The sequence below is a fragment of the Protobothrops mucrosquamatus genome, unplaced genomic scaffold (genome assembly GCF_001527695.2).
Source record: "Protobothrops mucrosquamatus isolate PMUCROS unplaced genomic scaffold, P.Mucros_1.0 scaffold_93, whole genome shotgun sequence".
Lineage (NCBI taxonomy): Eukaryota > Metazoa > Chordata > Lepidosauria > Squamata > Viperidae > Protobothrops > Protobothrops mucrosquamatus.
The window spans coordinates 76,997-103,380 of record NW_015386169.1 but is presented as its reverse complement, the minus strand read 5'-3'; the positions used below and the strand labels follow the sequence as shown (position 1 = coordinate 103,380).

At 37.4% G+C, this 26,384-nt stretch overlaps 1 protein-coding gene across 1 annotated transcript; it reads right to left on the bottom strand.

Moving 5' to 3' along the window:
• Positions 1-1,186: 1,186 nt before the first annotated feature.
• Positions 1,187-26,384, bottom strand: HSF2BP (heat shock transcription factor 2 binding protein). The gene is made up of 8 exons (XM_029283924.1): positions 26,367-26,384; positions 24,906-25,056; positions 21,879-21,982; positions 16,261-16,410; positions 14,078-14,216; positions 11,102-11,219; positions 5,041-5,144; positions 1,187-1,750 (listed from the first exon to the last, which is right to left on the bottom strand). Exons 2-8 carry the CDS (start codon positions 24,985-24,987, stop codon positions 1,542-1,544), a joined length of 906 nt encoding a protein of 301 aa, XP_029139757.1. The 5' UTR covers positions 24,988-25,056; positions 26,367-26,384; the 3' UTR covers positions 1,187-1,541.

Below are 26,384 nucleotides of genomic sequence, written 5' to 3'. Positions count from 1 at the left end.
TACTTTTACATCATTCTAATATAAATAGCTTACAGCTTCAGAAGATGGGTATTCTCAATGGAAAGACAACTATGAGGGGAAGACGTGAAAACTTATCAATAAAAATGCCCCCACCACTTCAGATTGAAAATTTTCTTAGACAAAGTTACACTGCAACATTTTTTTTAAAAAAAAAAATTAAAAACAACGTGAAAGACTATCTTAATCTTAAGGAAACAAGGTCAGGGCTCCTTGTTCATTTTAGCAAGATACAGTCAGAAACTCTTTTATTCTTAATAAGTAACCGTTGAATTTTTGTTATTAATAGATTTTTACGTCCATTTTTATTTATCACCGTACTAACAACCAGGCCTAACAAAATATCCATCGTCCTAGTCGCTTGAAGCCCAAAGGAGGAAATCATAAACTGATGCTAGTGTCTTTTTTTTAGCTAGCCTCTAGCTAGTTTGGCTAGTCTTTTTTTAAACTGCTAACCTTTTTAAATTAGCTAGCACTATACAAAAGCGTAAATACAGGATAGACAGTAGCTATCTTTTCAGTTCCCCTGACTGACCCTGGAAATAGGAGGAACGTGGCACAGAAGAACTGAAGAGCAAGAAATACGATAGCATCAAATTGAACCAGCCAGCCTAGGCAACTCTGGGTGTGGTGCCAGGGCAAAATGAGCTGTGACCTGTTCCAGAGGTACCCTTCCTACTGTTGGCTGCCTCCACTTATATTCTCTCCCTGTCCCTAGAATAACAGAAGAGGCAATTTGTCGGAGTCACCCACTATGCTGCTTGGTTCAGCTTTGGAAGGCACGGAATGAAATGGAAATCTACAGTCAGCAATGGGGGGAAAAAGTTTTACAACTTATGCTACTCCCTAGCTAATTCTTCTAAAAGGAGGACTCAGGAGAGCACTAGGAAACATGGTAATGTTCTTCTTTTGTCCCTTTCCAATGCAGTAAGCTTGTATAGTCTGAGGAAACCAGGGAGAGAGAGAGAGACAGAACCTTCTGCCCAGCAACCTTGCACCCAGACAATTCTGCTGATAATTTAACTTCCTTAGTTTTGATATAAATATTTAGAAAAAATAATCCTTTACTAGATTTTTAACTAAGGTCATTGCTGATGTTAAAAATCAAAATTTAAAATCTATTCTCACTGCTACTAAAATAAGAGAAAATCAAATGAAGAATAATATAGACCAAAGGTACTTGACTTTACCTTAACAAGCTATGATATGGCAAATATAAATTCTGAACTATATCCCTTAGCTATCAGGTAAGATTCTGATTAAGGGAGGATTATTGGTAAATCCACCCACTCCTTACAAATATTCCAGGTATTAAACTCAGTATTTCTAAGAGACCTGATACATCACAAGCCAGGAAATTCTGAGATGCTACTTACGGCTCGGATTCCTGTGCAGGAATGCCAAGCATATGAACCATTTAATTACAGTGACCAGATATATTAGAAAGTATGTATAATATTTTACAAATTACTACAGAACTTAAAAGTATGCTTGCAAAGTTAAGGATAGCCTGAGCAAGAGTCTTACATTTCACCTTCTAATACTCTGAGGTCCTCAAGCAGTTCTTGGGCCAGAATTTGTAGATCTTTATTACGGCTCTTTGATAGCATAAGGATACGTGGAAGTGGTAGGGAGTCACGTATTTCAAGAGCTGACTTAGTTAATATCTCTGGCTCCATAATCATGGACTGGAGAAGTCGTAATACATGAAAACATACTTCTGGATCTGGATCTAGAAAAGAGAAAGAAAATAGTATAGCTATGTGGCTTTAAAGAATGGTCACCCTATAAGTACAATAATGGCAATAATAAATAATTACCATTCTTAGAATTTAAAGCAAAGTTCTAAATTATTCCAGTGAAGTCCTTCTAAAACTAATTATTTCAGCCACCTATTTACCAATGTTCTCCACACTAAATCCACAAAGCACAGAAATAGCAGTGCTACCTTCTCTGGTTCAATATGTTTGGTTAAAAACCCTAAATTGGAATACTATTCCACACAACCGGGAATTCTGATTGTGCCAGTGGATGCAGTTATAATAATGGTAAAGCCAATCAGCATGTCTAGGTTCCTTTTTCTCTTATTCTGTGATGCATGGAGAGACGTTTTTAAAAAGATTGCTGGTTTCTTTAGTCTTTCTTTAGTTCCAAATGTAGAACATTCCCTAAATGCAAAGGAAATTTCATGCATTATTATCACTTGCAAAGATTGCTTATTACTATATTTTTTCAATTAACTTTATATAATGCAAAACTGAGCTGTAATCTGGTGAATTCTATAAGCAATATTCCACTTAGAACTATCCATCTACCTACCTAGAGTGCTTCCATGATATTTCACTTTCAAGCTGCACAGAACCTATGCTGCTGCTGCAACAAGCATCACCTCAGATACAATATATATTTATTATATAATATGTGTCAGTAAACAAGTTGGGTGGACTTTCAAGAAATATGAATAAGACAGAACTGTCTTACTCTCTGCTTCTTTTCAAGAAGTGGGGCTCCCTACATCAGACAAAAGGGGGAAAAACAAAACAAAAAAATCCTGGATTTTTTTATTTTCTGGTATCTGGTATTTGCAGCTCTGGGATCACATTTTCAGGTATCATATTCTACTCTGAATTAATGTTAAATAATTTAAAGAAAATGTTTATATACACCTACTTCAAAATTTCCTGGATAAAATATTTAAGGTATTTATCAGAATTATAAAATGTCCACTAAAATTTGATGCAACTAGCTTTCAAATATTAACAGGTGCAACTGATACGGCAAAATGGGATTGTAATCACATGTGTCACTAGAGCTATATTTCCAGATGAACTACTCTGTGAAATGACACTTATATAATTTCACTGCATCAATGCCAAACTGTTAATCATCAGTAGATCCTGGAAATATGTGAATTCAGTTAACATATGACTAACATTCTTTGATCTCAGAGGCAGAGCTTAACATGTTACCAAGTAATGACTGCAAGAGTCAGGCATCACTGTGTGTTTTCCATTTTTTTCTCACAAATTTTATATTAGGCTAGAAATTAGGAGGCCACAAGTTCTCTCCTACCAGCTGGATGACTTTGGGCCAGTAACTTTCTGATAGCTCTACTTCCAAACTCTTGCCAGTGAGCGGAGTAGAATCTGGGATTCCTTTACCTTTACCTGGATTAGGGAGAATCCCAGAATCACCCCAAAAGTTCATCCATTCAGTGGCAACTTGCAAGACGACTCTGGAGTGGCACTTTGAAGCTGTCAGATGAGTTGTCCAGCTGGAAGGTGGAGCTGCAATCACTTCATTGTTGAAAAAGCAGCCATTTTGGAATTTATTTTTTGAATGGAAAATAAGTTGTACCTTTCACTTCTTAAACACGCTATTTGATTATTATCTTTACTAAGCTAAAAAGGCTCTTTTTGGTCACAGACTACTACTCCTTTTTGAAAAGTTGTGCCATTTTGGGGACATTGTTACTGTTAAATGACAAGGAGGACAATTACTGGAGGCGAATTGAAATAAGGAAGCGTGGAGTACTTTTTCCTTTTTAATGTTGATGGACTTTAAAAAAATTCTGTTTTTATTTTATCATTTTCATGAATGTGCCACCTGTATTTGACACTGGGAGTTAAAATTTTCAGTTCTGGATTGTTTGTTTTGGGAGGTTAATATCTTTCAATTTTAATGGATTCTGATTGGAGAAACCAGTTTATCTAAAAAGTTTTTTTAAGAAGATTTATACTTTGACCACCTTGAGGGAGCTAAAGAGTAGAAGAAGATGAACCAATATTGAAAGCATTCTAAGCTATCACTCCTTGAGATGGGCAGCAACAGAAATCAAATAACCAACTAAAGTTTCAATATTCTTGTCAGGACTCTACAACAGTGGCACATATATAGTGCAGTCCTATGAGTGTTTAGTTACAAATACATCATATAGTACTGTGTTCAGTGATCTTCTTTGCTTAGGATTGGAACCTCCATTCATGTGTACCTCTATTTGAAAATATATTCCAATGAAAATAATCACATATCTAAATAAGCACGGACATGATTGTGATTTTAAATCAGAAATAATGCATACTGGGGAACCAATGAGCATAATAGTAAAGACATTCAGCTGCAAATCAGGAAGCCCTCTGATTTGAATGTTGCTTCTGCTTGAACTCAGTAATACAGCTATGGCAGCGGTTCTCAACCTATGGGTCGCGACCCCATTTGGGGTCGATCGACCATTTCACGGGGGTCGCCAAGCAAGGCTGTCCGCCATTTTTTTCCCTTTTCCGGCGGGTGCCTTACCTCCCTTGAGCTGGGCCAGCTGGTGGTCGGCCTGCTCCGTCTCTGCCGCTTGCCAGCTACGCCTCGGCCAGCGCAGGGGACGGAACCCCGCATGCGTGGCGCTCCCGGGCAGGGAAAGTCCTCGACTTACAACCAGTTGGGTAGTCCTCAACTTACGACCGGTTTAGTCCTCGACTTACGACCGGTTTAGTCCTCGACTTACGACCGGTTGGGGGTCGCGGCATTAAAAAGGTTGAGAACCACTGAGCTATGGGCTTTCTTAGCTTCATTCATTCCATGTGCAATATTAAAAATGACAACACTGAAAATCATTCAGTGAAAATAAAAGCCAATTACAAGGATTACAAGATAATGTATCTGTGAATATTTGAAAGGGCAGTAATCATAAATATAATAAAAATAGTAATACATTATATTATTATCAGCATCGTCATCATTACATATCAGAATCTAAACCTTGACTATGCTCTATATCACATGCTAATTACAAGGAAATTCTTCTCGGATGTGTTTTTCCTCATACAGAGAGTTCTTCCTGTTGCCTTTCTCTTTCTTGTCCCCTCATATAACCCTTCTATCTTTTACACTGATTCTAAAATACACAATTTCTTGGCAACATTTAAGGTATATAAAATATTGTTCTAATAAATCTAGAGGAGTAATTTTAAAAGATTAATGTTACTGAGCATTTTAAACTTTTATTTATTGTATTTATAAAAACCTTACCATTCAGAAGCCACCAGAGTAATGGGAAGAATCCTGCATTTCCACTGATATACTTCACACCTTTCATGTTGATACTAATATTATATAAGGACATCAGCATCAGCCTATAATAAAAGTTTTAAAAGTGACTGAAATGCATACAGTAGATGTATTTTTGGGGCAAAGTTTATATTGCACCTTTTGATTTGACAATCTTCAAGATACTATAGTAGCATATATACACATATATACAAGTAAAACCTTGATTAAACTGCATTTAATACAAAATGTGCTAGGTTTGTTTTGAATGTAAGGGCAACCTGATAAATGAAATTAACTATAAGGACGTAAAATCAATTTAACTGATTACATTTGCATATGATTAAAACTATAGCTTTGAAATAAAGCTTAGTTTATCTTTAGACTGTACAACACAAGTCATACTATATAAAGTATCATAAGAAAGAAAAAGTGACATCCATAAAAATAAATGTCTATTTTTAAAGAAAGTTTCCAGTTGTATTATTGTTTCAATCAGTTAGAAGTATTTCTAAGTGTAATTAACAGATGATTTCTTAAAAATCCACTCCTTGAGATTTGAGAATGAACAATGGTCTTGGTTTGAAAAGTCATTGTCTCTATAACAAATCAAATTAGAACTGAATCTTTCCAAAGAATATTAGCTTTGCAAAGCTAATATAGAATAAACATGTCATGGCCAGAATACAAGTCACAGTGCATCTTGCCTGTTTTTTGTCAGCAACCCTAAGACTTTTATAAAAATTGTACAACAAACAACTGGATGTATTTGGTACAACTTAAATCTTTGTTGTGTGCAAAATTCCTTAACAAATAAATTAATTGCTGCAGGAGAAGAACTTTTTAACTGTCAGATCCTTTTAGGATACCTTTCAAAATAACTATAGGATTTTCTCAGTTTGGAGAGCAAATGGTTGTCTAGTTATTGCTGGATACTTTATATTGAAACAGCTCTACCAATTATTTTAAGATGTCAATGAAGTCAGTTACATAGATTTATATAAAACTATTGTTCCTTCCTCTACTGGACAGATCTATCTATTTAGAAACTGATGAACTGAGATATTCATTTCTAAGCTCTCCCATCCCACGAGAAACAAATGGTATTGAAAGAGGGACCACCAAATTCTGTTTTCTGACTCTGCCATCTTCATGCTCAATTCTCCCAAAAGTTAATTAGAAGAAATCTAAGAAATGCTATGCAAGCAAATACTGTACATTTCATGGCAGAAACCTACCCTGGTGGGAAGAGTTTAGATCTAGAATATATGCCATTTAAAAAGAAATAAATACCAGGTACCAAGAGGATACTTGTTAATGCAGTCATATCGCATGGAAAGGAGGGAATAATAGCCATAATACTAGTGAAATGGGATTTTTTTTCCTATCTAACAGTTGCATTGGAGATAAACATTATGATCACAAATAGGGAGAAATATCAAATTTCCTCTCATTAAAATTCTGATACTAACCATCATAATCCAAAATGAAGGATTTATTGCTCAAAATATCTGGGGCTAGAGGGGAGGGATGAGAAAAAATATTAATTTTTTTATGCCTAAATAGCTTGCTTCTCATGGAATTGCTATCCAAGCTGACTCTTTACCTGAATAATTTCATCAGGGAAATGTGTATCTAAGGAAGAATGACAATCAGAGCTATTGTTAATTAGTAATACAATGTACTTTTGGGGGTTTGATCAGGAGCTAGCTAAAATCTTATTCCTCCCATAAAGGAAGGAAACAGAATGGCATTCCAAAGAAGCTTCTTTCTTGAGAAGAAATAATCAGTTTTACTCCTACTTCCTTTCGTCCTAGATAACACAGTTGCATCGTAGTTTCCCATGTGATTCAATTTTTATAGAAGAGCAGACTCACATGGGAGAGGCTTTTCTGACAACATTTTAAAGAAAAATAGGACAACTTGAGTCATCACATGACTCATTTTGCAAACTCCAGTCCTTTGATTTTTTTATTTAAGTTTAGTCTAAAGGACCAAATACAGTACTCCTCGACTGTGACTATAATGGAGCCTATAATCTGTATGTAAGCCATAAGGATCATAAGTTGAGATACCCACATGACCAACCTGATTTTACGACATTTTCTGCTTTGGTTGTTACATGAAAGCCACAGTCTTAAAGCGAATGCTGCAATTATTATTAAGTAAGTGCCATGGGTGTTAAGTGGATCCATGATCTACAATGCATGGTGGGGGGTTTTTTTGCCACGAACCAGAAGTAAACATCAGTTTCCAGTAAAAAATATTGTAAATCGTACTCATGTGATCACAAGATGCTGCAAACTGCCATAAATGTGGACCAGTTGCTAAGCCCCCAAAGTGCAATCACATAGCCACGAGAGTCACTCATCCTCAAAGAGTGCTTCAATGAGTGTGCAGTTACCTCTGTGAGAAAACATTACAAACTTATTCAGTGAGAAAATGATTTTTAACTCCCAAAATAAACAAAATAGTATGGTTTACGAATAAAAATAGAGAATAACGGTAAAGAGGTGGAGCATATAATATCTAAACCTGGCGGTACAGCAGGTAGTTGTAAAAAGAATGAGAGGACAAGAAGGAATGGGTCCTGCCGAGAGCTTTTTACTTCTCATGCCTCCTTCTCCTCACTACAAAAAGGAGATAGTAATGGTTCTACGTGTTTTGTTCCTTCTTCCTTCATGGGTTATAGCAAACACCATGCATACAGTGCCTGGAGGCTCTGCTCCATGCATCTAGGCTAGATTTTATTTTGAATCCCCAAGTCTCTGTATAATTTTACATATAGAAGTGCTCACAAGTCACCAAATGGCCTTGTGAAATGACATTGTGCAAAAAAGCTCCCTTATATGCTGCTCTCTTACCATAATTACCTATCATCTGAATTCCCCGGTATGAAGTTAGAAAGATATCACTTCAAACTGCAAAATCTATCTGAATTTGCTTCCCTGTGGGTTTAAGAAAATATAGATATCTATACTTGTATGGCCACAAAATGAAAGTCCACAGAGCCATCTAGTTCCCTATCTCACCAAAGTCAACTGGAAAAAAAAGTCCTTCTCCAGATCTTGGTGACCGTCCTTCCAATTATAATACAACTTTGCACATAGACTGGAAAGTTTATGGGTTTGGTGTTTTGCTGGATGCACTTTGTTAACACACTTGATTTTTCACAAATATAATAAAAAACCTTATGTTAGCAGCTAACATATCTAGAATGTATGACTGTGCATTACATCTTCTATTATTTATTTTTCAGGGAGGCCATTGTATATTTATTTAAATTACAGGAAGTAATCTGCCATTACTTTTGCAGTGACATAACTCATCAAGCCACTTGTTGCTGTTTACACAGCACTCTCAAAATATACACAGTGTGTAAATACTGTTCTGAATTCAGCAAGTTTCAAAAGCCTAACAGAAGTCTATTTCACAATGCAAACTTGTAGACTTGTTAACACTCAAACATATTTGTTTAAACACTATTTTTTAACTTCTATTTGATAGATTGAAAGTTATTTCTATTGCAGTATTTTTTCCTAGGAAAATATAGATTGAACGCCAACATAAAGATTGTAATAATTTCTTGTTACTTACTAATGTACCACTTATGGATCTTAATCTGCTTTATATCTTCTCTTACATCTCAATCTTTTTAAAGATTTTTTTAAAAAATTGTGAGAGATCCTAAACTCAGAATTTAGATCAAACTAGACAACCTTGGGTAATTACTTCAGAGATATTTCCTTAGCAGACTTCTCAATGCCTTCAGCAATGGCAGAACTTCTAATATGCTTGAAAAGTTCTTAAGAATTCAGGGAGATATTCAGAGATGTAGAGCCTTGAAAATATGAACGATATAACACAGTCAAATATCCGGAGTTGACCACAGGAAATCTTTAATGACATTTTGTATTATGTCACAAGATGTTTTATAAAATTTGCCAAATTTCAATTCTACTGGAATAGTGGATTTTGGATACATTCTGTAAGTTAGCCCATTTGAGATATCTAGGTTCAAAAATTATTGCCCTATGAGCATCAGCCTAATAAATAATAGAGTTGTATGAGGGAGTAAAAATGCTAGACCACTTTGAATTAGAAACACATCTGAAATTACAATTGCATTGTATCTGCAATCACTTTTTCAATATATCATCAAAATAAAGCAGAAAATTAAGAGCTTGGTTTACAGAAACTGCCTTGGGGGGGGGAACTACAGTAATTATTACAGGACTAGAGTTCTTATTGAAAAGAGAAGCCAAGCCTGTCGGTTTGCTGAAGATGATACACATAGCAACATTGGGGACAAGAAGGGTGTTTTGTTTTGTTTTTGCCCTGTCAGTGTTATTCAGCTTTAAAACATTCAGCTTTAAAACAGAAAGCAATCTTGGTGTAATTAGGAGATAGAACCTCAAGTAAAATCTCCTCAAATGTTGATGTGACATCTATCTCACTCTCCTTCTTGATAGCTTTTTTCAGTATTTGATAGAACAATATCTGAACATTTGTAAGACATGTTTCTGGTAGATAATGCCTAGACAGCAGGCTCAGATGTGATGATATATGCCCCTCTTCCTTCTTGAGGATAAGGTCAAATAAACCTCTTATCCATGACCATCAAGGATAGACCAGATTCTAAAACAGCTTGGAGAAAAATACAGAAAAGAATAAATATTTTCTTTAATGCAGAACAGAAATGAGGGGAACAATAAGAAAAATGTTCCGGTTTGTTCCTATTTATCAACTTCCAGAGAGGCCCATATACTAATTCCAAAGTTCCTCCTGTTTTGAACAGCTGCTCTACTATGTCATTAAACAAAGAAAAGTCATATTAAATTTCTTATAACACAAAGGATTAACACAAAATGCAATACATTTTTACCATCTGTTTATCAGCAGACACAGCAAACCAGATTAAAAAGTGTTATAGAAAAACATGTCTGTACTTAGGTTTTTCAGCTGTTCTTTTTCTAGGCAATTGAGAAAGCTGTGCAATGATGACATGCTAAAATTATAGAGAGTTTATATATCTACTATTAAGTTGTTCAAAGGGCAAAGCTCACTATTTAGAACAGACATGTCAAACTCGCAACGTCACGTGATGTCGCGCAACGTATTGGGACTGTTTCGCCATTGCCGGCAATGGGGTGGGCGCGGCTTCCACGTGACGCCTCCGGCCCGCAGGCTGGCAGTTTGACACCCCTGATTTAGAATATTAGCCTAGGAAATGCTTTTTAATCCTTTGGAACCTCCTCCTATTATCATTGCTCTTACAACTTTTACATCAAAATGTTATATTTATACTTAAGTTTAAGATTTTAATTAGGCATCACTTTTTAAAATATATTCTCTTAGCCACAAAAATATAGTTCTATGCAGTGCTTTTTTTCTAAAAAAAAAAAAAAAAGGTGCAGGAACTCACACACGTCATACAACCCGCCTTGCCTACCCTACGAGGTTCCATCCAAAAAAGGTGCTGGAACTCCGTTCTGGGCGTTCTATGAGAAAAAAAGCCCTGGTTCTATGATCCACAATCTCTGAAAAAAATCTTAATTTAATACAGTATTAAGCCTATAGCACCCTCTGCTGTCCACCCTTTATAATAACATTCAAGACACTAACAGGTGCATCATGTATTAATTTTGTTAACTAGCAAATGAAAATTAAATAAATTACTTATAATTAAAAACTAAGGAAAATTCTTTTTAGGCTAAATCAAGTCAAATAATTTAGTGTAGAAATCTTTAGTATTGGTCCATTTTTATTTCTGCAATTCTACCTAGCTTGATAAAAAAAGAAATTGCTATCCTAACTGGATTTATTAGATTGTGGGTTTGGGACTGAGTGGTAGTTCCTTTTCTTTGGAGAATTTGCTATTTACAGCATGCATTTTTAACTGTTCTAAAGTTAACTGTTTTAACTTAACAGTAGCATGTTAAGATAAATTTGTTTAATATATGATTAACATTATTGTTTAATGTAATATTAATATAAGATATTGAAGATAACACTTTAATTCAAAAATAATCAATTATCATACACTTTTAGTTTGGTGCAACATCCTGGCTTCATATCTCTCAGCAACTGAATCATTGTGTCCAGCAGTACCTGATTTGAACCAACAAGGAATTCACGACCAATTGCTAAAGCAGCAACATCTAAGAAAACACAAAATAAAATATAAAAACTTTAAACAAGTTGTTTTCTTATTTAAGAACACTACTGAAAAAAGTAACTTTTAGAAAGGCTACTAATTAGTTGTTGAACACACACACACAAATCATTCATGTATAATATTATTACTTAGAATTACTGAAGATTTATATCCTACCTTTCCTCCAGTAGATAATTATTAAATAATTAATTAAATTCATATGCTGCCCATTTCATCTATAAGACAACTTTCTTACTAGTATCTATGTGGAAGGGAAAGGGGTCAGACCAATAAAAATAGTGTCACAACACTGCAGCAGAAGCTCCACCTTTTTCTACATGTGCCAAGCAACATCATGCATGTTGTAGATTCCAAAGAGGCTTTGTGTTTCAGTGCTGTGGATGCTGCTGCACACACACCCCCCCCCAAAAAAAAAAGAAAACAACTTTTCGCACAAAAGCCTTGTGCAGGCTGGACTCAGAGACAATTAGTCCAGATTACTGTTTTGTTAAATTTATATCATGCCTTTTGTCCGAGAGGTCAAGGTAACTGACATAGAGATTGCCTTTTATTTTATTCCCACAAAATCCTGTGGTGTAGGTTGTTGAGAGATATAGACTAGCTCAGGGGTAGTCAACCTTGGCTCTTTTATGACTCGTGGACTTCAATTCCCAGAATTCCTGAGCCAGCTTAGCTGGCTCAGGAATTCTGGGAGTTGAAGTCCACGAGTCATAAAAGAGCCAAGGTTGACTACCCCTGGACTAGCTCAAAGTGAGAAGAACTTTTTTCCACAATGAAAAAAAAATTGCTAGGCATTAAGCACAGTATTTGCTGTGTTTGGTAAGTTCATTGTCTAGGTCTGCCTAATTCTGAAATGGTTCTGGGTAGTTTTGTAAGATTAAAACAAATGATGCCTAAAGACAAATCTGTATATGAACAACAGCTATCTGAGGAAATAACAAACTATTTTAATCCAAGGCTGGGTGGGGATGGAAGGAAGGGAAGGTTTCAAAAGATTGCTTGAAGGCAGGCAAGGGATCCATACACACCACAGGGGAAGCTGCTCCAAAGGCAACTGAGAAGGCTTAGCTTCTGGGTCCTACCGAAGGACACTGCTTAATCAATGGGACCCAAAGCAAGCTGACACTGTTGGAGCCCACAATCCCTCAAATAGCTAGGCTCTACGCCAGTGGTTCTCAACCTTTTTAATGCCGTGACCCCAACTAGTCGTAAGTCGAGGACTAAACTGGTCGTAAGTTGAGGACTAAACCGGTCGTAAGTCGAGGACTACCCAACCGGTCGTAAGTCGAGGACTTTCCCTGCCCAGGAGCGCCACGCATGCGTGGTTCCACCCCCTGCGCTGGCCGAGGCGTAGCTGGCAAGCGGCAGAGACGGAGCAGGCCGACCACCAGCTGGCCCAGCCCAAGGGAGGTAAGGCACCTGCCGGAAAAGGGGGAAAAATGGCGGACAAAAAAAAATGGCGGACAGCCTTGCTTGGCGACCCCCATGAAATGGTCGATCGACCCCAAATGGGGTCCCGACCCACAGGTTGAGAACCACTGCTCTACGCCATGCCGTATGAAGCACTCACAGCCACTTAAGTCTTGTTAGGGTTGAACCTGAGCCTATTCCTCCAGCCCTAACAGTCTCCAGGTAATGGGAGAAGACATCTACAAAAATTAATAATCCAGAACAATTGTAATATGCATATAAATCCCAGTTCGCAAACAAATCACCAACAAATCATGACAACTAATATATAGCTAATAAATAGTTGTGCTACAAAAGATCTGAAGTATTTTAGTTTATTTTTTTATTAAGATAAAAAAAGCAATTTGTATGAATGGTAAATTCCCTGTTGTTTTCTAGATGCAAATCCTGGTTAGGAGACAGAAACAAAATGGTCTTTGTCTCCCTATTTATCACTACAAGTTTTAAAATCCTGCTACATAGAAAGAAGCACATATAAGTCTGGGGAGAATTCTAAAAGTGTAAGGAAAAATGTTTTGATTTCACTTATATTACATGTAGCTGCCTAGAATATTTGGAATGTGGCATCTGTCATTATTTCTTTGGCATGCTATTTATACTACATTTACCACTGAAATAAAATTTGAAAGAAATGTTAAACTATATTCTGTTCAAACTATGAACAAGTTATGTTTTCTTATTTCAAAAACTTTGACTAAATGTCAGAAATTTTGAAGATACTTACAGCATAGCATAATCTGAGGCAGATACCCCATAGCTCAGTGATGGCGAACCTTTTAGAGACCGAGTGCCCAAACTGCAACCCAAAACCCACTTATGCATCGTCGGGTGCCGGGTGGGTGTGGCCCATTGGGTGGGCGTGGCTGCGGTGGTAACAGCAGACTGGGTGGGACAAAAAAGTTCAATCAATCAATTCCAACTTTGCAAGATCTTTTTTTTCCCGCGAGAAGTTGAAATTGACTGATTGATTGAACCTTTTTTTTTGTACACAGCAGCGGAGGCCTAAAGCGAAAAGGTTTTATAAAACCCAGCTGAAGGCCTAGGACTGGGGCGATGGCGCACGTGCCCACAGAGAGGGCTCTGAGTGCCGCCTCTGGCACCCGTGCCATAGGTTTGCCACCACTGCCATAGCTTTTCTGCCAGAGGAAAAAGAAGAAATATTTTATTTGCCAAATATAGTTCTGAAGTCAAAGTAAGTAAAGATGGATTAGTATTAAATATACTCTCAAGGAGAAAGATGTTAATATAATATGATCAGTTTTCATAAATAACTTGGTCATACTAAAATAAGCTAAATTAAAAACAAACTTGAAGAGTTGTAAGTCAACAAGTGATTTCTTATTATTCCATAAAATATTAGAAGTTACTTACTTGTAACAATTCCAGCCAAACCTAATACAAACTGACTTTCATCAGAATCCATATCCTGATGTTTGCTATCTTCGTTTAAAGAGTGGACAAAACTCTCCATTGTTTGTCCAGCAATAGTAAAAAACTTTACAGCCTGAGCCTGAAATTTCATAGGGAAAAATAACTATTTAATAAGCCTATGAATTTATAAAAACTAGCATTTCATACAATGAAATGTAAAAGGAAACATTTAGTTACATATTGTCCATTTTATAAGATATTTCCTATTCTAGACAAAGGTCTTCTTATAACATAGCAAATCTAGGATAAAGATTTTTTGCATAACGAGGCAATTGGTGCTCAAGTCTACAGCATTAGCCAACATAATTCTTCAGTTCATGTATCATAAACAATTTATATTCAACACAAATGACAGTGTGCACTGACTTTTGGCTTCACTGACACATTTTGAGATTTTGATCATTTATGTAATAGGTAAGAAATTCTAAAGAAGTAACGGTTTGTTGCTAGAAAAACAAATCTTGCAATAAACAATCTAAGTTACTACAGTACAAATAACTTAAAACAACAGCAACATCAGGAAGGAGTATGTGACAGGGGGACGATCGAGAGCATCCTGTCATACAGCATCACAGTCTGGTTTGGAAGCATCACTGCTTCAGACAGGAAGGCGGTGCAGAGAGTGATGAGAATGGCCAAAAAGATCATTGGCAGTTCCTTCCCTCCCTCCCATCCAGGACATAGCACAGAAGCGTTGCTTGAGCAGGGTCCGTAAGATTATCTGGGACACAACACATCCTCTTCAGGACCTGTTTTCCTTGTTACCTTCTGGGAGGAGGCTTCATGGTATCCGTAGCAGAACATCCAGATTCAGCCATAGTTTCATTCCATACAGCATTAAACTTGTGAACTCTCAAGCTTCCTCCTTCCGTTATATATTCAAGATGGACAGTATTTAATATTTATTTGCTACGTATATGTAGGGATGTGGGTCTATATCTATGTTGTTCATAGTATGTTTATGTGTGCGTCATGTATGTGTTTCACTTTGAGAGCGGGCAACTAAATTTCATTTTTGATGTGTGCCGTTGTGCCCACAGTAAAAAAAATGACAATAAAGGTTATCTTATCTTATCAAGCTGGAGAAATACTAGGGTCTAAAGGAGAAACTAGAGAGGGTATGGAATGTAAAGGCCAAAGTGGCCCCACCAGTGATAGGATCTTTATCTAGTCTTGGTACACCAGCTGCAGCTCAACAAAAATTAGAGGATCCTGCAACAGTAAGTCATGCCCTCACCATATGTCTGGACTATAATGAACCTTACATGGAGCTCTTTTTGAGGACTACTCAGAAACTGCAGTTGATACAAATTATGATGGTCTACCTACCAGATGTTACCGAGATCACATTTCACTCGTGCTGTAGGCCTTGCATTGGTTGTCCATGATTTTCTGGGTGCAATTCAACATTCTGTTTTACTTATAAAGCCTTATATAGTTTGGGAACTAGCTACCTGCACGAACATCTTCTCCAAACAGAATTGATCTGTCCTAGAAGTTGATTGTTTCTCATTTTCATAAAAGTGAGAGAGTGACAGTTTCAGGCCAGATTTTTATTGCAGCACCAGCCTTATGGAATAGCCTTCCCTTAGAAGCTAATATGCCCCATTCATAGAAGCATTCTTGAAGATGATAAAGACTTTTAGAAGTCTTTTAGAAGTAGTTAATAGGTTGTTGTTATTATTATTAGTTAGTTATTATTTAATGTGATTCCATCTGTATCTACCTAACAACATATCCAATTTCTGCTTATTTCCTTTTGCATCTGAGTATTTAACTGATAACTTATATACAAAAATAAATACAGATTTCATTTAATTCCTAAAGATGTCTTCTAAATTTTTCCATTTACTTTAACATTTATTAAGGGATAGCTTAAATTCTACCAATCTTGTTGACATAGTTTTGACCGATATTTGGCCTCAAATGGAATAAATTTACCCTAATCTAGGCTCTAGAAAGTCTTTTGCATGTTTGTCACATGTTTGATTGTAGTGTGCTAATTCCAACTAGATTGAGAAAATGAGTAAGATCTTTTTTAAAAGATTTTAACAAGGCTGATAATGATTTAATCTTCCAAAAGTAATTAAATGATTTAATATCCCCAAAGTGGCTAAACTTACACTTCCTAGAATATTTTTAACTGCTTCTTCATTATTAGAAACACTCCATAATAATGTGCATACTGCAGCACCCATTTCTGTACAATATTCAGCTTGTTGTAATAATTGTTGCTTTGCATCATTCAGCTGCTGTCGAATATTTAATTTTTCCTGAAAGTGACCAAAATACGAAGAGATGATCAGTTGTACTAATTATAGCATTCAGACAGTTCTAATGTTTCTCAAGAAGTTACCGGTAGCAAATTTTAAATAACAATCTCTTACTGGTAGCAAATTTTAAATAACAATGATTTAAGCATGGCTGCTGAGAACCTTAAATGCTTCCTACTGCATGTTACAAAGAGAGTATAAGAAGCAAGTTAGACCTGACCATGGTAACCAAGTTCATTGTATTATATGTAAAACAGAAAATATAATTTTCTCAACTAAATGGGTAGCATAGGTGAAGGAACTGAATGCTCTTTTCTATATATATATTTTTGTGTTGCCCAACATTTTGTTTTCTTCAGTTTATCACATCTGGATTGTAAAAATTCAGACATCCACTAAACAGCAGCAAAGTGTTATCTTCACTACTATCTCATAGTCATTTATTCTATACTTTTGCAACCCAAATCTAGTAACCCTAATTTATCCAATCTAAATCTCTCTGAAAAGGAAGCTAGGCAAGGAAACAAAAATCTTGGGTGACAGAAGACATCTGTAAGTACAGATAATCCTCAACCTATGACCACAATCAGGACCAGAACATCCATCCCTAAGTGATATAGTCATTAAGTGAGTTCTGCCCAATATTACAACCTTTTTTGCCATGGTTGTTAAGCAAATCATGCCCCCCAATTAAGTTTGCTTGTTGGAAGCCTCCTGGGAAGGTAGCAAATGGCAAATTTCTGACCCAAGGACACTGCAATTGTTGTAAATACATGTTGGTTGTCAAGCACTCAGATTTTGATCATGTGACTGCAGGCGGGCTGTGATAGTTTTAAGTGTGAGGATCAGTTGTTAACTAACTTTTTACAGCACTGTCATAACTTTGAACAGTTGTTAAATGAATTTCATAAATTGAGGACTACCTGTACTTTTAAATAATAAAAATAGATTTCCACCACCATATATGAACAGAGGAGGCGTTTGGATAAATCAACCATTATATTCAGTTTGGATACAAAATAATGAAACAAAGGCAATAGACTAAAATAAGATGTATAATTCAGATCTTTTATGATCTTTAAAGAAAGGCAATGTAAATCTGAAATTCATTATATTGTTTGTGGTTACTTCAACTGTATATACCTATACTGTGTCTAATGTTTAACTTATGGAGAAGACTTCAATATATTTGTCAGCAATTCTTCAATTTCTTTCCAGTTTTATATATCACTACTTCAAAGAGTTAACAGAAAAAGAAACAAGTTTCTGAGGTCTTCTATAAGTGACTTAAGCCAAAGAAATGTTTTCTGCTCATAAATGCACACCTTCCTAGAGAAATGGGCAGTCTTGTCTCTGATATCACAAGGAATTTTTGGATGATTCAATAAAGAATTGTTAAAAACTTTCTATTTGATTCACATGCAAAAGGTAAGTATGCAAGAACATCTGGGAACCTCTGACATTTTAAACAGGTTTCGTATTGGCCATGCAACCTAGAAATAAGGAAAGTTGTACCCCAACATGTGCAAAGACATTAGATTGGTGAAAATTGTTTAACTATAGGGAGCAATATCTTATGGAAATGGAAATAACATAACAATGAAATTCTGTAGATGTCACCTCTTTGAGTCCAGCTGGACATATCTAGAAATACATATACATAGGATTTGCATCATAAGTCTACAAACTCTCTATGAGAAAATAGAACAATCATGCTAGAAAAAATATCTTATCTAGTTCGAGAGCTTATTTAGTAGTTACTTTTAGTTGTATACTAGTGTTCCCTAATACAAAAAAGTGTTGAATAGTTATTTGATTGTCATGGTAATCTGACAATAGTAAGCATGTTTTCACCTTATTAAAAGAGCAAAATATTAGCACATATTGTCTCACATAACTTTAGCCTATTTGTGTGTATGTACATATTCCACTGATTTCTAAAAGGTAGTATTCTCAGGAAAACAAATACAGAATTGCAGAGTAAAAGTCTAGTTAAGACTGAACTTTTAACCTTATTTGCCAATAGCCAGTGTATAGCAATTAAGGTATTGGTCTATGACAAAGCAGATCTATGTTCCAGTCCACCATCAGCCATGAAAATTCACTGGTTACGTTTGGGCCAGTCATTCTCAAGACCACCAACCTTGTTGCCATTTTATGGATAAAGGAAAAGCACATAAGCTACATTAAGCTTCTGGAGGAGAGGTAAGATGTAATTTTAATAAAAACTGGGTAATGAATAAGAATCCTCCTTTACCATTCTTTCTCTCACACAGTCTGCCTGGGCTGCTTCCAAGCGAGCTTTATAGTGTTCACAATCCATTCTCAATTGTTCCAGTTCATTAGCTTTCTTTTCTACAACTAAAAATAGAGGACCACAAGAAAAACAATTAAAAACAAATCAAGTCATTCAAATACTACACTTAAACTGCAACAATCAGCAAATCACGCTATATAGAAGAAAAGTAACAAATATGGTGAAAAGCTTGAAAACCAAATCCTTCAAGGGCAGGTTTAAGTAGTGTGTATATTTAACCTTCAGAGGCAAATGATAATATGTTAGACATCTTCAAATATTTGAAGAGCAGTCATATATAGGACAAAACAGTTTTATTTTCTTGTTGTGTGTATTACTTAAACTAGTAGGTTTAATTTATAAAAACAGACATTTTTCTTAAACTTTATTAAGAACTCAATTTGTATAAGCTGACTGAGAAACAGGCTCATGGATCATTCTTAAGAGATTTTCAAGCAGTGACTACGATATAAGGTCACCTATTTAGTATGTTTAACACACGGGTAGCAAACTCAAATAGCATGACGTAATGTATCGTGACATATCGTGATGTTTTTTGCCTTTGCGGAGCCAGGGTGGGCGTGGCCTGCATGTGATGTATCCAGCCCGCAGGTTGCCAGTTTGACACCCCTGCTTTAACAGGACCTTGTAAGTATACATATTTGGTAAACAAACATTAGCTAAACTGCCAATTCTGTGCTTTTCAATCTTTCATTATCTTACAAATCACTTGGAGGAGGGGGGAGGCAGAAGAACAAGAAGTTTTTTTTTTAATATGCTCTCAAATATAAACAAGTAACTTCAGGAAAATGATGTTGACAGGTCCTGCGAGAACAGGATAATCATAGATCAACACATGTTCTAGACTGTTATCAGTCTGAATCCATAATGTCATGTATTCAGAGCTGTGGTGGTGCAGTGGTTAGAATGCAGTATTGCAGGCTGATTCCACCCGCTGCCAGGAGTTTGATCCTGAACTCAAGGTTGACTCAGCCTTCCTTCTTTCTGAGGTTGATAAATATAAGTATATACAGCTTAGAGAGTGCTGTAAAGCACTATGAAGTGATATATAAACCTAAGTGCTATTGTTATTATATTTGGCTCAGATAGGCAGCAAGCAATTATATCTTCTCCTCTTTCGCTCAGAAACCGCAAGAATATGAAAACCAGTAACACTGAGGCTGAAGTAACTAGATCAGTTATGATCAAGAGTAAGAAAAGCAACTGTACAGTTTCTCTTTAATTTGAACTTTTAGCTGCTTACCACTAGGTATCATGTATTGCTTCCACAAATTCCCAGTACTTTTCCGTGTATAAGACGCTATTTTTTCCTGCAAACACCCTGTTCAAAAATCAGGTGCATCTTATACAAGTGCAGCGTCTTATACACGAAAAAATAATGGTAACCTCCGCAACCCAGGGCATGCCTGTGTGGGTTCTTTACATGCCGCTGCCATGCAGCCTGGTGCAGGTGTCAAGCCCCTGTGGGCTTGCCACTAATGGGAGGGGAGAGAGGGCAAGATCGTCGGATGGCGGCGTCTGGAGGCAGCGGATGGGACCAGCAGCATGGATGGCAGCAACAGCCCTTTCCCTCCCTTGTTCCTGTATGCTGGCCAGGGACCCTGTGGAACACAGCTGCGAGGCCGTCCTGCTCGATAATAGCGGCCGGCCGAACTTCTGGATTTGCCAGCTCAGCTGTTCGTCGCTCCACCAAACAGCTGATCAGCGCGGAGAAACAGCGGGGAGTTTAAAACCTGCCTTCGCTTCCCTTGCCTTGCCGTCATGCCGGTGCTCACGCCGGTTTGTTTACCAGAATCAGAAGGCTGCTGCTGTGAACTGACTATGCATGTTCATCGTGCCGGATGCTGACTAGGTGAGTGGGGAGTGGGGCCGGCCGGGAGGCGTCTATTTAGAGTGCTGGGAGGCAGTTGCTCCCAGTCCTCACTTTGTTTGCTGTAAGCTTGAAACTCGCATGCCAGAACATCTTATACAAGGGTGCGTCTTATACACGGAAAAATACGGTAATGCTGTGCAAGTTATGAATGTAGAATTTTAGTTCCTGTCATAAAAAGATCATTTGGTAGGGAACAAAGCATCAGGAGGAATGTTTTTAATACTCTTCCTATCAGCCAATTTTCCATTCCAAATTATTTCCATTTTTCAACTTGATATGAAGTACCATGTTTCCCCAAAAGTAAGACCTAACCCGAAAATAAGCCCTAGCTTGATTTTTGGGGGTGGGCCTAATATAAGCCCTATCCTGAAAATAAGCCCTAGTTTTGGGGTGAGGCACATGCCTAAAAATCAACCTAGGGTGGGGATAGGGCTGTGGAGCTTACCATTGCAGCCAGGCCTCCCATGGATCGACACTTGCCTTGCCTCAGCCCACTTCTTCTGCAGCCAAAGGAGCAACTTCATTCTGCAGCTGAGAATGGAGCTCTGGCCTGCATTTCGCAGTCAGAGACCTTTCCATAGCTCGGTTCTCGGCTACAGAGGCCTTTCCAAAAGGCCTGTGACTGCGAAATGCAAGCCGGAGCTCCATTCTCAGCTGCAAAATTAAGCTGCTTCTTCAGCCGCAGAAAAAGTGGGCCAGCTGGGTGGGGCTGTCACTGCAAGGTGAGTGGAAAAGACCCCCACCCCCAAAAATAAGACCTGATGCCTCTGTTGGAGGCAAAAAAAATAAATAAATAAGACCGGGTCTTATTTTCAAGGAAACACAGTAGATTATTAGGCAAGGAAAGTGTCATCCCAATATTTCATATTATTTCACATTCTTCGCTCTTGCACCTTAACTGCTTTTGAACAAAAAAAGGAGGGCCTTTTGTAAGTTACAAATGTTTGTATTATATTTAAATATTTTTTATTATTATTATTATTATTATTATTATTATTATTATTATTATTATTATTATTATTATTATTATTTCAATTTGTATCCCGCCCTTCTCCCGAAGGACTCAGGGCGGCTCACAACATTATTCTAAAAACAAAGACAACCCACAAACCCCACCGGATAAAACCAAATTAAGACCAATATTTTATAGTTGTGATAATTAAAATTTCTAAGAAACCCAATTTAAAATCCTCCCTAGGCCAGNACATTAAGCTTCTGGAGGAGAGGTAAGATGTAATTTTAATAAAAACTGGGTAATGAATAAGAATCCTCCTTTACCATTCTTTCTCTCACACAGTCTGCCTGGGCTGCTTCCAAGCGAGCTTTATAGTGTTCACAATCCATTCTCAATTGTTCCAGTTCATTAGCTTTCTTTTCTACAACTAAAAATAGAGGACCACAAGCAAAACAATGAAAAACAAATCAAGTCATTCAAATACTACACTTAAACTGCAACAATCAGCAAATCACGCTATATAGAAGAAAGTAACAAATATGGTGAAAAGCTTGAAAACCAAATCCTTCAAGGACAGGTTTAAGTAGTGTGTATATTTAACCTTAACCAAATGATAGTATGTCAGACATTTGTGTGTATATTTAACCTTAACCAAATGATAGTATGTGTGTATATTTAACCTTAACCAAATGATAGTATGTCAGACATCTTCAAATATTTGAAGAGCAGTCATATATAGGACAAAACAGTTTTATTTTCTTGTTGTGTGTATTACTTAAACTAGTAGGTTTAATTTATAAAAACAGACATTTTTCTTAAACTTTATTAAGAACTCAATTTGTATAAGCTGTTTGACTGAGAAACAGGCTACCTGATAAACTAATGGATCATTCTTAGAGATTTTCAAGCAGTGACTACAATATAAGGTCACCTATTTAGTATGTTTAACACACGGGCGTCAAACTCAAATTGTATCGTGACATATCGTGATGTTTTTTGCCTTTGCGGAGCCAGGGTGGGCGTGGCCTGCATGTGATGTATCCAGCCCGCAGGCTGCCAGTTTGACACCCCTGCTTTAGCAGGACCTTGTAAGTATACACATTTGGTAAACAAACATTAGCTAAACTGCCAATTCTGTGCTTTTCAATCTTTCATTATCTTACAAATCACTTGGGGGGGGGCAGAAGAACAAGAAGTTTTTTTTTAATATGCTCTCAAATATAAACAAGTAACTTCAGGAAAATGATGGTGGCTGGTCCTGCAAGAACAGGATAATCATAGATCAACACATGTTCTAAACTGTTATCAGTCTGAATCCATGTCATGGATTCAGAGCTGTGGTGGTACAGTGATTAGAATGCAGTATTGCAGGCTGATTCCACCCACTGCCAGGAGTTTGATCCTGAACTCAAGGTTGACTCAGCCTTCCTTCTTTCTGAGGCTGATAAATATAAGTATATACAGCTTAGAGAGTGCTGTAAAGCATTATGAAGTGATATACATAAGTCTAAGTGCTATTGCTATTATATTTGGCTCAGATAGGCAATTATATATATTTGGCTCAGATAGGCAATTATATCTTCTCATCTTTCGCTCAGAAACTGCAAGAATATGAAAAACAGTAACACTGAGGCTGTTATGATCAAGAGTAAGAAAAGCAACTGTACAGTTTCTCTTTAATTTGAACTTTTAACTGCTTACCACTATGTATCATGTATTGTTTCCACAAATTTCCAGTGGAAAACATACCGTACTTTTCCGTGCATAAGACGGTATTTTTTCCTGGAAACACCCTGTTCAAAAATCAGTTGCGTCTTATACAAGTGCAGCGTCTTGTGGGCTTGCCACTAATGGGAGGGGGGAGGGGGCAAGATCGTCAGATGGCGGCGTCCAGAGGCAGCAGATGGGACCAGCAGCATGGATGGCAGCAACAGCCCTTTCCCTCCCTCGTTCCTGTATGCTGGCCAGGGACCCTGTGGAACGCAGCTGCGAGGCCGTCCTGCTCGATAATAGCAGCCGGCCGAACTTCTGGATTTGCCAGCTCAGCTGTTCGGCGCTCCACCAAACAGCTGATCGGTGCAGAGAAACAGCGGAGAGTTTAAAACCTGCCTTTGCTTCCCTTGCCTTGCTGTCATGCCGGTGTTCACGCCAGTTTGTTTACCAGGGTCAGAAGGCTGCTGCTGTGAACTGACTATGCATGCTCATCGTGCCGGATGCTGGTTAGGTGGGTGGGGAGTGGGACCAACTGGGAGGCGTCTATTTAGAGTGCTGGGAAGCGGTTGCTCCCAGTGCTGACTTTGTTTGCTGTAAACTTGGAACTCGCATGCCAGAATGTCTTATACAAGGGTGCGTCTTATACACGGAAAAATATGGTAATACCATGCAAGTTATGAATTTAGAATTTTAGTTCCTCTCATAAAAAGATCATTTGGTAGGGAACAAAGCATCAGGAGGAATGTTTTTAATACTCTTCCTATCGACCAATTTTCCATTCCAAATTATTTCAATTTTTCAACTTGATATGAAGTACCATGTTTCCCCAAAAGTAAGACCTACCCCAAAAATAAGCCCTAGCTTGATTTTTGGGGGTGGGCCTAATATAAGCCCTATCCTGAAAATAAGCCCTAGTTTTGGGGCGAGGCACATGCCTAAAAATCAACCTAGGGTGGGGATAGGGCTATGGAGCATACCATTGCAGCCAGGCCTCCCATGGATCGACACTTGCCTTGCCTCAGCCCACTTCTTCTGCAGCCAAAGGAGCAACTTCATTCTGCAGCTGAGAATGGAGCTCTGGCCTGCATTTCGCAGTCAGAGACCTTTCCATAGCTCGGTTCTCGGCTGCAGAGGCATTTCACTGCGAAATGCAGGCCGGAGCTCCATTCTCAGCTGCAGAATTAAGCTGCTTCTTCAGCCGCAGAAGAAGTGGGCCAGCTGGGTGGGGCTGTCGGGGCTGTCACTGCAAGGTGAGTGGAAAAGACCCCCACCCCCGAAAATAAGACCTGGTGCCTCTGTTGGAGGCAAAAAAAATAAAATAAGACCTGGTCTTATTTTCGAGGAAACACAGTAGATTATTAGGCAAGGAAAGTGTCATCCCAATATTTCATATTATTTCACATTCTTCACTCTTGCACCTTAACTGCTTTTGAACAAAAAAAGGAGGGCCTTTTGTAAGTTACAAATGTTTGTATTATATTTAAATATTTTTACTATATTCCTGCCTTGAATACAGAATATTCAGAAAAATAAAAAGCAGAATACAACCTAACAAACAATACTAACAATTGTCTTGCTTTCATAGAATATTCAATACTATTCTATGAATTAACTGTGGTTAATATAGGAGAACTTACTTGTTTCAAGAGCATCCAGTTTCTGAAAGCTTTCTAAGATATCACTATTCAATATCTTGGGCAGAATGTCATGCAACTGCATTACTTCAGTTGTCAACCTCTCCAAAGCTCTCTTTTTGACCTTAACAAATTTAACTTCTACTTCCGTTTTCTGCAACAGAACAAAACAATTTTCCCCTTTTTTCTCTCTCTGCTATTCAACAAATGTTTTTAACAACAAACTTTATTTCTTTATTGTTACATTTTGGGCTATATTAACCATAGTTTTCATATATTGTTTGAATTTATACATTTCAGAAGTATTAAATATATACACTTATATATAAATATATAAAAGAACAGATGGAAGGTGAGTATTTAGGTGAAAAAAGAACATTGAGAAATTAACCTGTCTTTGGATAAATTCTGCATAGGCAAGTGAACCGTAACAGTACGCATTTATTTTAGCTGGGAAGAAGCATTCATCTTATAAGAAATCTACATATACAGCATACAATGCTGAAAAAGCAGTTAGTTTTACATACAAGACAACTTGCTCCCCCATTTAGTTTTGAAAAGATTGAGAACTTTAACATCCATTTTATTTAGTACAATTTAACATTACATTCACACATAACTTTTCGTTAGCTGTAACTTGCTGAAAACAAGCCATCTTAGCAAATTACATAAGGTAACTTAGTTCAATACACAATAGTTAAAAAACCAACTGATATCTTCTAAGCCATTCATTAAAAACAGGTATTATACACACACACACACACATATTCAGCCACAGTAACCATACACAAGTGCTCACCTTCCATGAATGTGTCTGGTTCAGTACTATATTTCAGAAAACTGTATATTATTAGCATTAAAACGGTGGAATGAATTATTTTACATACCAGACTAGGTGTTTTTATTTGCTCCTTTATTACATTTATTTCTAAGCAAACACGCTTAAGACCATATCCTTAAAATACACATCAGTTGATACAAAATCCTTTTTAAGCGCCTCAGGAGTCAACAATTACAGCGACTCACTAAATCAGGGGTAGGCAACCTCGGCTCTTTTATGACTCATGGACTTCAACTCCCAGAATTCCTGAGTCAGCTATGCTGACTCAGGAATTCTGGGAGTTGAAGTCCATGAGTCATAAAAGAGCCGAGGTTGCCTACCCCTGCACTAAATTAACCTGTTCGCACAACGCACGGTGCTGTCAATAACCACCCTTGAATGTTGTGAGAATTCAGCCGCCGCTGTATTCACATTGTTGTAGGATTGCCCGTCTCTGGATGCATGAAATAAAAAAAACCCGAGAAAAGCGCCTCACAATTTTTATCACTACCATAATGTGGCTGATGGGAGGGGGGATAAGAATCACCCCCCCTGCCGCCGCCTCCTAAAGTGAGGGGGAACGGCTCATTTCGAGCGTAGGATCGAGAATCTCGCGGGAGAACAAAACCAGCGCTTTCCGCTACCTGCTGTCCGCCCCCTGA